Source organism: Sus scrofa, chromosome 10 (genome assembly GCF_054392235.1).
Source record: "Sus scrofa isolate SSC_HxYL_T2T_F1_AM1 chromosome 10, Sscrofa_HxYL_maternal_Yorkshire_Landrace_v2.0, whole genome shotgun sequence".
Taxonomy (NCBI): Eukaryota; Metazoa; Chordata; class Mammalia; order Artiodactyla; family Suidae; genus Sus; species Sus scrofa.
The window spans coordinates 18,377,659-18,391,416 of record NC_139392.1 but is presented as its reverse complement, the minus strand read 5'-3'; the positions used below and the strand labels follow the sequence as shown (position 1 = coordinate 18,391,416).

The following is a 13,758-nucleotide window of genomic DNA, read 5'->3' as shown; positions in this document are numbered from 1 at the left end:
CAGGTGCCCTTGGTCATAGCAGTACGGTCTTGGTGCTCAAAGCTATTTTCACCCTTATCAGTGAGTGGACGGAGACGCCCGCTCGTATATTTTAAGATTTGTATCTTTGAACAGGGTTATGGTGTTGATTATACTGCGCGTGTATGGACTGTGTGACCTTGTGACAATTGGTTGTCACAGCCAGGAAAAAGGGCAGAGGAAAGCACAGAGCAGATCTCAGCCTTTCTCAAAAGGTAAGTGAAGGCGTGGCCCGCGAGGCTGGGGGCAAATCATTAAGTGAAAAGAATGCATAACTATCTTTGGCCAGAGAGATTGCTCAGGCTCTTTTTCTTCAAATAATGACACGGGAAAATACAAGGCCTGTTCTTTTGAAGGGAAGGAAAGGTAGAAGTACTCACCATACGGAGGATGTGGTACCCACCCTGTGCGCATCCCTCATCATTTATTCCATGGGGCCGGGCTCTCTGTCTCCATCTGCCTCACCCTAGGGGATGCCTGCATGGCTGTTGCCTTTAGCATAGCGTCCCACCAGGTTTCTAGGATCAAGCAATTCCTAGGTAGAGAATGAAAGCCTCCCTTAATGGATTCACGTGAAAACTGAGAACACAACGAGCTTCATTCCAAAAGGAGTCACTGGAGGGCGTTCCCTTTGTGGCTCAGCGGTTAATGAACCCGACTAGGATGCAGGTTGGGTCCCTGGCCTCGCTCAGTGGGTTAAGGATCCGGCGTTGCCGTGAGCAGTGGTGTAGGTTGCAGACGGGGCTTGGATCTGGCGTTGCTGTGGCTGTGGTGTAGGCGGGCGGCTACTGCTCCATTTCGACCCCTAGTCTGGGAACCCTACATATGCCTCATGTACGGCTCTAAAAAGCAAGCAAACAAACAAACAAACACCGATCAACATGGAGCACAAATGAATCTCCAGCCCCTGACTCCAACTCAAGCCAAGTCGAAGGGCCACCCCAGCTCCACGGCGCCCTAAGGGGTCAACTGGGGCCTTTGATGGGATCGATCAGCTTCTCCCTCTGCCCCTACCCTTCCACAGGTGTCATTCCCCAAGGTAGTCCTTGCATATTCGTCTCCATCTCAGAGTCTGCCTTCTGGGGGACCCAACCTGCCACACGATTGTCACACCTGTGCATGGGGGCAGGGGTGGGGGCACGAGCAGTGGTTACCAAGTGGGAGAGGAAGTGGCAGCCTCCCTCCCCAGCTGCAGGCTTCCAGAGGCGGGGGAAGATCTTTCAATGGCATACACATGTGAAGGTAGGGGATTCTTAGACCACATCTCCGTAAAGTTAAAAAATGACCAAAATAAACCAGGAAACATGCCAGAAGTGTCCTCCATGAGCAAGGAACGAAGGGGTCCACAGGCTGAGTTTAATGGAGAGAAAGTGCACAGCTGTTTTCTGTTCACTGAATGACCTGATTACAGTAGATTGTGTGTTAGGGACCTGGGTTTTCAAATCAGTCTTGGGTTGGATTCCAAGTTCTGTCACTTACTTTTATGTGACCTTGAGCAGCTCTTTGAACCTCTTGAAGCCACAGTTTCCAGACTGTGAAACGGGGGTGATAGTAAATTGCTGTGAGGATTAAATGAGAATGTATGCAAAGCTCTTAGCACAGCATTTGGCTTGGAGTAAGAATTCAAACTTGCTCCCTTACTTATATATCCAGAAAAAACCAAAACCACTAATTTGAAAAGATACATGTACCCAGTGTACCAAAGAGCAGCACTATTTTCAGCAGTTAAGACATGCAAGCAATCTAAGTGCCTATCAATTAACAAATGGATTTAGAAGTTGTGGTATACACACACACACACACACACACACACACGCACACACACACACATATACACAATGGACTATTACTCAGCCTTAAAAAACAACGAAATAGGAGCTCCCCCTGTGGTGCACAGGATTGACAGCGTCTTGGGAGTGCTGGGATGCCAGTTCAATCCCTAGCCTGGCACAATGGGTTAAGGATCCAGCGTTGCCGCAGCTGCAGCTAAGGTTGTGACTGCAGCTCAGATCTGATCCCCGGCCCAGGAGCTCCATATGCTTTGGGGCAGCCAAAAATGTAAAAAAAAGAAATAAAAAGAAAAAAAAAAGAATGAGATAATGCATTTGCAGCAACATTGATGGATCTAGAGAATATTATGCTTAAGGAAATAAGTTATAAAGATAATAACGATATCACATATCAAGAATCTAAAAACATACAAGTTAATTCCATCTATAAAATAGAAACAGACTCCCAGACTTATAAAACACACTTATGGTTACCAAAGGGGAAAAGGATGCAAAGGGATAAATGAGAAGTAATGACATCAACAGATACAAACTGCTATATGTAAAATAGATAAGCAGCCAGGATTTCACTGTATAGCCCAGGGAATTATACTCAGTATCTTGTAGAAAACTTAATGGAACATAATCTGCATGAAAACCCTGAATCACTGTGCCGTCCACCTGAAACTAACAAAACATTTTAAGTGCACAATACTTCAATTAAAAAACAAACAAAAAAAAAAACAACCTTGCTCCTCTCCTGAGAAAAAGAGCTTCTGACAAATTCTTCAGGGGGTCACTGAGGGTTTCACAACGATCTAGGAAGAAGGATATTTCGAGGTCAAGGAGGGTCTTGAAAGTCATGTCTCAGGCTGGGCTCTGTCTCTTCTCACATATGTAGAGTGTGACAAGGTGCATTACAAAGAGAGTTTACAGAAATCACATTCTATTTTTTGTCATTTTAGGGCTGCATCCACAGCATATGGAGGTTCCCAGGCTAGGGGTCCAATTGGAGCTGCAGCCGCCAGCTTACACCAAGTCACACCAACATGGGATCCAGGTTCCCAGGCTTGGAGTCAAGTTGGAGCTGTAACTGCCGGCCTACACCACAGCCATAGCAGTGCAAGATCCAAGCCGGGTCTGCAACCTACACCACAGCTCATGGCAATGCCAGATCCTTAACCCATTGAGCGAGGCCAGGGATCCAACCTGCATCCTCATGGATACTAGTCGGATTTGTTTCCACTGTGCTCAACGGGAACTCCAAGTTTGTCTATTTTTAAGATTATATATATTTTTTATTTAAAACTTTTTTTTTTTTTTTTTTTTGGCTGAGCACATGGCATGTGGGGCCAGGGATCCAGCCTATGCCACATCTATAATCAGAGCCACCGCAGTGACATCAGGTCTTTAACCCACTGGGCCATGAGGGAACTCCTGTTTTTAAGATGATAAATTCATTGACGTAGGGTTTATGATTTCTCCAAGTTTTGAATGCCCATGGTACTTATCAAACTCTAAGTACTCACTAAAACTCAGTACATGTTAAGTGAAATTCTGAGTTCACTTCAGCAAAGCCAAACTGTCTCTCTGCTAAGATCATTTAAATGTGTAACCACATTTTCTTTTTAGAATCTTATCCCCACTTAGGTCATTTTCTCCAGTACCTTTTCCGCAGCTCATCTTTCTCCTCCACTTGTAGCTGTGTTACAACATTTACCTGTCTTCTTCTCCAATCAGATCCAGCTTAAATAATTTTTAATCTTGTTTTGTTTCATTTATCTTATGTCTCCATGGCCTAGTCCACATCAGTTGCTAAAATGAATGCTTTTGGAAAGAAGAGGAGCAGCTTGAGCAAAACTAGAATAGAAAATGTTGAAAGAGGGAAATGCAAGCATTTCACGTGCCCTGTCTTTGTACAACAATTTACTAGCTTTTACAACTTGAAACCAATCTGTGGTCAGGTTGACATGTTGACAGGCAGTCTTGGTTCATGACAGATTAACTAATTCTTTATCTATGATTTATTCTCTGCCTACATTGAACAAAGCCGTTAGCAAAAAACAAAGACTGGGAAAACAAGTCATTGAGACAAGGGTAAAGAACTAGAACACAGAAGTGGGAGAGCAAAGGACATCATTGGCTTAGAAAACCTAGGACCAACAAGAGCTCTAGCACCTGGGCATGAAATTTAGCTCCAAGCTTTGTGAATTTCATGGTTCGGTACTGAATATATTACATCTTATCTTCAAAAGATATTGTGTAAGGTACAGAAGCTAGCAACAATGAACTTGGACAAGCACTGAGATGGTACATATCAGCATATATTTAAGTGATTTTGTACAGGAAAAAAAAAATACCCTACTCTAATTCCCAGAAATACTGAGTCTTTAGAGTCAGTATGTTCCTTTTTAGCACAGATGAACAAGTAGGGGAGGTCAGAGGTGTTGAAATAGTTTTATAATATCTACTAATTCCATATTACTGAGGTCAATAACAATGAGTTCCTAAAAAGAACAAAAAGTAAAAGAAAGCTACGGTCATTACAGGGGTGGAATAAAAGCATAAGACATCATACAGTCAAAGGACATTCTTCATGGGTGCCCATTGCAATAAATATGCGTCATTCTCACAACACTTTGAGGTTAGATTTCAGTTTTAAGATTCTAGGAATGAGTGAGAATTACGGTGTGATCTTTATTATGAACAGATATTTCTGTCTTCACTGTTGGGTTGGATACCATAGTAGACACACAAAAGATTGTCCCAGGTACTCATAATGGAATTTAGACACTCAGGGTTGATTCTGAAGTATTAATTCACAGTTCAAAGGCTGTAGGCATGAAGGCCAAATGAAGTGACAGTTTAAGCAATTGTCTGATTAGTTTAATCTGTCTACACTATGAATTAGGATAATTCAGATTTCTTTCCTACCAGAAGCTTTTAGTTGTACTAAGTATCCAGTTAATCTTTTCAATTATCCTCTTTTACTTTTTTCTCAGTGTAGACCTTGGCTGATTCTTTGTGACATGGCCAATCAGATGTGTCGATGTGATGGATCTGTCTAGTGCTCACCGCAAGGCCCAGCTTTGTGATTAAACCGTAGCAACGTGACAGATCCAATTAGGCAAAGCATTTTGATTTAGTCCCCACTATTGGTTGGCTGTCAACTGAGCTGGCATTAGAACCAAAGTTTTTAACTCGCAGAAATATCCCAGAATCATCTGATTTGGTTCTCTTGCTATGACAGTATAGTCTACTAGGGTCTCATCTTGGTATGACTAATACTCTTGATATGACTAGTGTACTCTAACAGTTTACTCCACTAGGGTCTCATCCTGGGGGCTAGTTGGCTTTTCCTACTGCTCACTACCTTCTTTCTAGCTCACTGTGGGACTCTCAGCCCACAGAAATATTAGGATCCCAAACAAGAGCTGTGAGAAGGTATGGACAGTTGAGTCACCCTTGAGTTACAGCCATAGTGTCATCTCTTGTTAGCTGTGTCTCTTGGGCAAATTAATCTTCCGAAGTTATTGTTTCCTCATCTGGAACATGGCAATGGTTGTGTTTACTTTGCAGGGGTTTTGTGAAAAACAAATGATACAAACATTTGATGATGAGGGACCAACATAGTGTCCAACAAAGTGGGTGCTGAAAAAATGCAAACTGTTAGTCTAAAATAAGTTTAATGCAGATAAGTACACTTTGTTAATAAATGAACATTAAAAATGCTCATTATCATTTTATAACTAATCAATAATAACTCCATGGCTAAAGACAGTATCTTAGCATTCAAGACCCTTCTCAGAGAGCAATGTACCATAGCAGTGCCTGCACAACCTTTCAGGAAAGATGGTAAACCTTTAATTTTGTTCTAATGGTATTATTTGATGCAAGTTCTCTACAGAAATTATTCATAATTAACACATATATATATTTTTAAAAAATAATGCTGTCTAGTACTCATTGGTATTCACCCAAAGTGTTGAAAACCTACGTCGGTGCAAAAAATTGTACATGATGTTTGTGCATCTTTATTCATTGTCCAAACTTTGAAGCAACCAATTTGCCCTTCAGTAGGTGAGTGGATAAATAAACTGTGCTCTCTCCAGATATTAAAACATCATGCAGTGCTAAGGAGAAATGAGTTATCAAACCATGAAAAGACATGAAGGAAACTTAAATGCATGTTACGAGGTGGAAAAAGCCACTGTGAAAAGGCCACATACCTACCATCTGATTCCAACTACATGACACTCTGTACAAGGCAAAAAAACTATGGAGACAGTAAAAAGATCCGTGGTTGCCAGGGGTTCAGGGTTGGGGTGGAGGAAGATAATAGAAAGAAGGAGAAATCCCTGAGGACTTTTTGGGCTCTGAAAATATTCTGTGATACTACGCTGATGGAAAATGTCTTCAGACATAGAATGAATGTACAGCATCCAGAGTGACTCCTAAGGTAAGGGACTTTGAGTGATGATGATGCGTCAATGTAGGTTCATGAATTGTAACAAATGTACCATTCTGGTGAGTGATGTTGATCATGAGGGAGGTTGTATATGTGTAAACAAGGGGATGTAGGCAATGTCTATTTTCCCCTATTTTTTTTCCCGTGAACCTAACAAATAAAGTAAGGTAATACAATCTTAGAGTGCTGGATTGATTTCTGGACAACAAAGTATACTTTTCTTGGGTCAATGCTTTAATGTGATCTTTCATAGTGTGAGGGCAATAGGAAGAATATATTGCACGAGTCCAAGGAAGGCCTATTATTGAAATGTTTTATTCATCAGTCATAAACCTTGAATCAAATTTGGTAATATTTCGTAAAAATAAACCCATAAAAGTAACACATGTGAGTAATGAGGAGTATTCATTTGAGATTTTTTTTTTGATCTTATGTGGTTCAAATATCCTTTATTTAGAGTCCGTGAACACAGTCTGTAGGCCAGATTCTGTGATTTATGAGATAGATACATGGCTTTCAGCAGGTCATTTAATCTCCGGGAGCTTTAGTTTCCTCCTTTCAAAAGTTGGAGATGTTACCAAGACTACTTTCAGATCTTTTTTTTTTCATGAAGTAAATGTGATAAAGGGTATGAGACCATGTTATAAATGTAAATATTACAGAAATACCAGGTATTATTATTGTTACAAAAGGCGTAATAGAACATTCTTTGTTACTTCTTGATACTCTCAGCCTCCTCTCACTTTAGGTTTTATACCCATGGACGATGTTTCACTCAGACCATATTAACACTTTCTGGCCAATGGCACCTACCTGTTCAGTCTAAGTTTGAAGTCAATAGATGGTGATGGCTCATATATGTATTACTTGAAAATTCTACATAGTTTGAGACTTTACCAATACTAGATAAAGTATTTCCAGAATCAATATAAACATACATGAGATGCAGATTTGTGGCTGAGTGCAGTTTCTATAGTTAATTATAAGCAATCAAGATTAATTAAGTGATATAACTGCCAATGAAAATAACATCATTAGAATAAGATAAAGAACATCCTTCTCCCTGAATGTTCTAGTAACTATAACATCACCCTGTAAAGCTTATACAGTGTTTTCTTGTGTATTATGTATCATTTGAGGTGGTAATGATGAACCTCCATTTATCAGATAAACTACAAGCCTCCTGAAATCAAGTGAAAATCATTGAGCACAGTAAAGGATAAAGTGTGGCCCCAGGTCCCAAAGAAGCCAGTAGACTAGTAGGATAATCATAACATCTTTGCTGCATTAGGAAACTATAAGAGCTATGAAAATGTATGAGAAAAGGACCATGGGGGGTAATTCTAAATTCAATAATATTTATACAGGTCAGTAATGTTTTTGGCAAAGATTCTCGTATTGTAACTGGCCATCTTCAGAAAGAGTTTTCTCCAAGACCGTCTGAATTGACTTCAGTTCCTATAAAATGCTCTTTTGAAGGTCAACCAGCAGATTCCCTACGATTGTCATAATCAATGAACTTGGACAGGGATCCAAGATAGAAAAAAACCCCTGTGACTATGATGGTACTCATGTTTATTTAAAGGTGTTGAATCCATTTTAATGTCTGGCACTGTATGCTAAGTAGATTAAGCATGAAACAGTACAAATTTATGCTTTGCCTGACATTTTTGATCATGAAAACATTATCTATGAATTAATTATAATGCTCAATTCAGCAGTCTGCCTGTAACATGTATGCTACTATACTCCTTTCAAAAAACGAAGATGTCAGCATCTACAGTATTTTCCCCTAAAATAGAATAAAAATCTATTCAATATGAAAACCTGACTTGATATGGAAGACATTTGTTTAAATTCTACTACAGTGGAACATTTCATTATTACTCTGAATTGGGTATCTGTCACTTGTCAAAGGTTTGGAAAAATCACGTGACCTACGGTGTAATCTTATAGAACAAAAAGCAGAGGCAGCCTTTGCAGAAGGGCAATCTTTATTTTTAAAACACCAGTATTGTTCGTATTTAAAAATTTGTAGTAAAGAATGCAAAAGCAGTGAACGCTAAATTGTAACAGCCAAATATGAGAGGCAAGACAGTGGTATGTATGTATAGTGTTAGTAGCTTTTTAATTCTGGTTCAAATCCTTGCTTTGCAGTGTAATGCACATTTGAGTTTCAATTCCCTCCCTCACCAGGAACTTGGGCTGAATTACCTTTGTTTTGCAGAATAACTGTGAGGTTTAGAATAACCAAGAATTGTGTAGGTGTTGTTTATATGCTTCATCCTCACATTGACTGCCCAAAGCCTTCTATTTCAACTACTGTTACTGCAATACCATCTATTCGTATGGAGACTCTAAAAAGATAGGAGATACAATCCCGGCTTTCAAAGAATTTCATCAAATTCTAACCCCGAATTTCTTTCTTCGAAACTATCACCCAAGGTGCACAGCTCTGGGAAACCGGTTCGGCCAAAGCTAAGAGACATCAGTTTACCCTCTGTGGCTCCCTCTAAAATCCCCAGTACACGTCACCTTTCAAACACGTTTCAAGCTTTTAATTGGGCCCGAGAAATCCTTAACACTACTTGTTATTCAGCTTTTTGGGAAAACCAAAGGATGTTTTGAAAAATGCTGACTTCAAAAATAGCAAAAGATTTAATTACTAACATGCCGCCTTATTTCTAATAAAAAATTAAAAATCCTCATGCCCGTTTGTCTTAAGACTGGGTCTGGGAGGGAAAGCTTACCCTTGGGGCGGGGGAGTAAACCCTGGCTCTGGGGAGCCTGGGAACCGAGGACAGAACTGCACAGACTGCCCGCAGACGCCTCTGCAACCGAGTGGAAGAAGAGTGTTTGCAGGGAGGGCCCGGGAGTCGCCCTCCGGGTATCCAAGGGGCGGGGCCGCTGCAAGCAGTGCGCCGAGGGGCCACCGCGGGCGGGGGCTGGGGGTCCGGGGAGGGGCCGCGGGCTAGCACCCGGGGGGGGGGGTGCGGCACCGCATCACTCCCCGCTTCGAGGAAAGCGCGCCAGACTCCAGAAGCCACTTGTCCTTGGGGCCGTCTTCTGGGATTGCTGGACACCCTCGGTTCGGAGTCCCCAGGGTGGGGCTCCAGCGGCTGGAAGTTATTGAACTTCGGGAAAGCGGGGAGGCAGAGGCGGGGCGCGGCCAGTGGGGGAAGGGCGGGGGGATGCCGAGGAGAGAGAGGGGGCGCCGAGCCGCCGCGCGCTCCTCCCGTCGCTGTTCGCTTTCCAGTAAAAATGCCAGGGGGAGACGCGGAGCCGGGCTGAGGTGAGGCTGCGGAAGGCCGGTCCGCCGCCCGACCGGGCGCCTCGGGAGGGGCGGCGGCCGGACTCGCGGCCCTCGGCGTCTTCACTGCGCCAACCCGCGGACTCGCTGGCCCCTTCCACCGCCCCCTGCCCCGCCCCCTGCCGCCACCCCCCGGCCCGGCCCAGTAGGTGCTGCCAGGGGTCGGCGTGCGGAGCACCCGCCCGGGACCGCAGCCGCCCGCACCCGGCGCCTTGGCCTCGCTCTCTTGGCCTCCCTCCCTCCCGCCCCACCTTCCTCCTTTCCCCTCCCTCCCCCCTCCTTTCCCCACGCGCCCGCCCCTCCCGGCCCCGCCGGCACTCGGCTCCCCGCGCTGCCGGCGCTCCCTGCGCCCTGCGCCGCTCGCTCCTCCCTCAACCCCGGCCGGCCTCCCGCGCGCCCATCCCGAGCCCGCTGCGCGCGCCGGCCGCCGCCTGGTCATGTCAGAATGGAGATCCGGCAGCACGAGTGGCTCTCAGCCTCCCCCCACGACGGCTTCGAGCAGATGAGGCTCAAAAGCCGCCCCAAGGAGCCCTCGCCGAGCCTGACCCGAGTGGGCGCGAACTTCTACAGCAGCGTCAAGCAGCAGGACTACAGCGCCAGCGTCTGGCTCCGGAGGAAAGACAAGCTGGAACACGTAAGCGCGGCTCGCTCCCCGGGGCCGCGGCCCTGCACCTGCCGCACGCGCACCCCAGCCCCCCGGCCGGGCGCGGGGACCCTGCCGGCGGCCCGGCCTGGGGTTGGGGCGTCCGGGCCCCCCGCCCACCCGGGGCCTCTCGTGCACTTTCCTGCCGGGAACGACAGGGCTGCGGGAGGGGAATGGGGGGCGGGAGGTTCTTTCTGGCACTGCCTGGCCCCGCACACCTCGACCTCCCTGGGCTGCCGCTGCGGGGGTCATTCGCGCCGCGTCCCCGAGGTGCCTTACGGGGTGAGCAAACTGCCATAGCCGGGCTCGGAGGAACCGGCGTTGCACAGTAGTGGGCTATTTAGTGGGCGTTTGCTCGCATCTTTGGGGCTGTTTTATCCGGTCCAGAGAACTAACATCTGTAAAGTTGTCGCCGTTGGCGATCAGCCTGTGTCCGGGCACGAGCCATTCGAGTTTTCTGCAGCGCATCCTCTGGGATGAGCAGGTGGCGGTCCTCTACTCGCGCTCAGCTAGGGAGGGATTTGCACGTTGCAGGGAGAAACAGGGAAAGGAAGAGCAGATCCCTCTGCTCCCAGGACCCACCGCCAGCGGGTGGGGGCGGGCGAGCGGGGACCCCCTCTCCCAAAGAGAGCCTGCTTCACCGGAAGCGTTATTGGCGCTGGGGCTGAGCCCCTAGGGCTCGGTCATTCCGGAGAGAGAGAGTCTAAAAAGGCGTTTAGTGGATTCACAGTTTCCAGCCTGACCCATCAGCATCTCTTAACCAAATGTGAGCAGGAAACTAAGAGAATTATCTCTTGAGTGCAGCACCGCCAGCTAAGGCGAGGGTGCTGTTTCTTCCGGCCGAGCTGCATAATCCAAATTGAGTCTGTTAAAGGATTGTGGAGGTTTCCTTGTTGTGGGGTCACATCGCCAGTTATGATAGAAAGATAAGAAAGAACGAGAACTTCTGGAACTCACACATCTCCTGCTGCAAGGACCTGCCTCCTAACCACCCCCGCTCCTCAATTCGCTTCTCTTCCCCTGGGCTTTTCAGCGGCCACTCGCTTCCCTAGAGGAAATGGCAAAGGAGTATTATTCTATTACAATCTGAAAGGAAGGTCTATGCCTTTCTCCGAGGGTCTGATTAAGTCCTGAAAGAGCAAGTTTAAAGCTTTGAGGTGGGGAGCAGGCTGCCTTGTGAATAGATAATTTTCTAACATTAAATGGATGTCTCCGATCCCTAAGACCATGGGAGCAGCTGAAGGAGATTTCTAGGATGCAAGTTGTTTTAAGCAGCAGTATCTGCTTGAAAATGCAAGTTCCAGAATTAGCGAAGGAGGCAGTGGTTATTAGTTTCAAGAGGGACAAATAGCATCTTCTTGTAATTTGGCTTCTCATGTCATTATATTATTTTCGTTCTCGAGAGACTGGTCTGCTCTTAGAATGGTGATAGAATATATCTTTATTTCACTTTTACTCTGAATGTGTGTTCATTTGCAGGTTGTGCTTTTAGCTGATCTAGTTCCTTTATTCTCTTACTGAAAACCAGTAGTGCAAGCTTCTATGACTCTGTCTTCTTGGGTCATAGACACTGCATACGTTCTACTTAAATGCTTTCTCACTTTTAGGTTTTCATTGCACATATGAAGCCGTCCAGGGTGGGCCACGGCAACCTCACCTTCGGGAATGAATATAGGGAGTTCAGTGCCTCTACCCAGTTGGGGAAAAAGGAACGGGAGACCTGGTTGTTTGAAAGCATATGTACTTTCTTCACTCAGATGCGCCAACATAGAGCATTGTACTTATTTTTTGAAAAATCACCTCGTTTGTTATTTAAATCAACGTCATATTTTTGTTTGCTTTTTCAGATATGTTTTGTGAGACTCACATTCTGTTCTGTTGCTTTCTTCTACACCTGCTTTCCTTTAGAAAGGGGGCTTTGCTTCTTTGCTTCTAGTGAATTTTTTGTGATATTCTCTTGGCCCTTGGAAAATCTACAGAAATTTTAATGAAATGATATTTCTGAAAAGGCTCTGAAAAATTAGCATAAAGGTATAAGTTTTATTTGCAGTCAAGCTCATCTGTCCAAATTGTGTACACTGTGTTGTGTCTGTTTTGGGTAGTTTGATGTTAATTTCTAATGAGATATTTGAAATTAAAAAACCCCTAACAAGGATAACCAAGTATATTATTGCTACACAAAGCGTGAAAATGTAATGTGTACTTTATGATAGACAACACTTGGAACGAGCAAGGCACCTTCTGATTTAGGTGTTGCATACGTGAGGGTGAGTGTGTCACATGACATTCAAAGGTGATGTATAGTAGTTGCACCCCTTTGATCTGTCTAATCAAATGGCTGACTACCATTTTTATTACTTTAAAAAATGAATAATTGCAGTGGAAATCGTATGCATGAAAACAGCCTACTGTTACTTTACTGGTGCTTTAAAAGCCAATCTAGTATTAAGGGCGTGACTAAATTATGGCTTCAGATGACACACATATTCAGTCATCACAGCAACGGGATTCCCTGCAGTGAAATGTGGCACCGTGTGGACTCTGTCCAGACTTCAGAGGCATTGCTTAATCTAAAAGTCAATAACATGATGTAACGTGACAGCTGGAGAATATATTTCCACTCAATTTGCTAAAAATGAAAACAGTTTAAAGGCAACGGGGCTAATCCCCAGATTAAGCAAGAGAAAAGTGACACGAATCGAATGATCCAGGCTTGGAATACATTCAGCCCGTCTTTAAATTCAGTTCCTGTCACTGGTTGGTCATTGCTTAAGATAAACACCCATGAAGAAATAAAGTATGTGAGGGACGCCTGCCATTCTTAAGTCTTGATTAGAAGCTACAAGTAAGTTATATTTGTACCATACATTCTAGACTTTGACCTCTACGTGCACATTTTAGGAAAAAGTAAAATTTCTGGGCCATCCGTACAGTGCTGTCTTCTTTTTTTTTTTTTTTTTTCTCTTTGCATTCGTATTTTATTTTATTTTTATTTATTTATTTATTTTTATTTTCCCACTGTACAGCAAGGGGATCCAGTTATCCTTACATGTATACATTACAATTACATTTTTCCCCCACCCTTTGTTCTGTTGCAACATGAGTATCTAGCAAAGTTCTCAATGCTATTCAGCAGGATCTCCTTGTAAATCTATTCTAAGTTGTGTCTGATAACCCCAAGCTCCCGATCCCTCCCACTCCCTCCCCCTCCCATCAGGCAGCCACAAGTCTATCCTCCAAGTCTTTTCTGAGGAGATGTTCATTTGTGCTGGATATTAGATTCCAGTTATAAGTGATATCATATGGTATTGGTCTTTGTCTTTCTGGCTCATTTCACTCAGGATGAGATTCTCTAGTTCCATCCATGTTGCTGCAAATGGCATTATGTCATTCTTTTTTATGGCTGAGTAGTATTATTCCATTGTGTATATATACCACATCTTCCAAATCCAATCCTCTGTCGATGGACATTTGGGTTGTTTCCAAGTCCTGGCTATTGTGAAGAGTGCTGCAATGAACATGCGGGTGCATGTGTGTCTTTTAAGTAGAG

The 13,758-nt window shown here is 44.3% G+C and overlaps 2 protein-coding genes across 5 annotated transcripts in view; both read left to right on the top strand.

The window, feature by feature from the left end:
• LOC146398840 (uncharacterized) overlaps positions 1-6,434 on the top strand; it is a 334,352-nt gene extending 327,918 nt beyond the window's left edge. The window contains exons 5-6 of the mRNA XM_084979552.1: positions 115-237; positions 3,590-6,434. The gene's annotated coding sequence lies outside the window, so the exon portion shown is untranslated. The remainder of the gene's footprint in view (positions 1-114; positions 238-3,589) is intronic.
• Positions 6,435-9,978: 3,544 nt separating this feature from the next.
• PLD5 (phospholipase D family member 5) overlaps positions 9,979-13,758 on the top strand; it is a 302,902-nt gene continuing 299,122 nt past the window's right edge. For all 4 annotated transcript variants that reach the window (XM_084979298.1, XM_021064454.2, XM_084979299.1 and 1 more), the window contains exon 1: positions 9,979-10,199. Coding sequence is in view for 1 of the 4 variants with exons in the window: in XM_021064454.2 (XP_020920113.1) it covers positions 10,011-10,199 (189 nt within the window). In the remaining 3 variants the exon portion in view is untranslated. The remainder of the gene's footprint in view (positions 10,200-13,758) is intronic.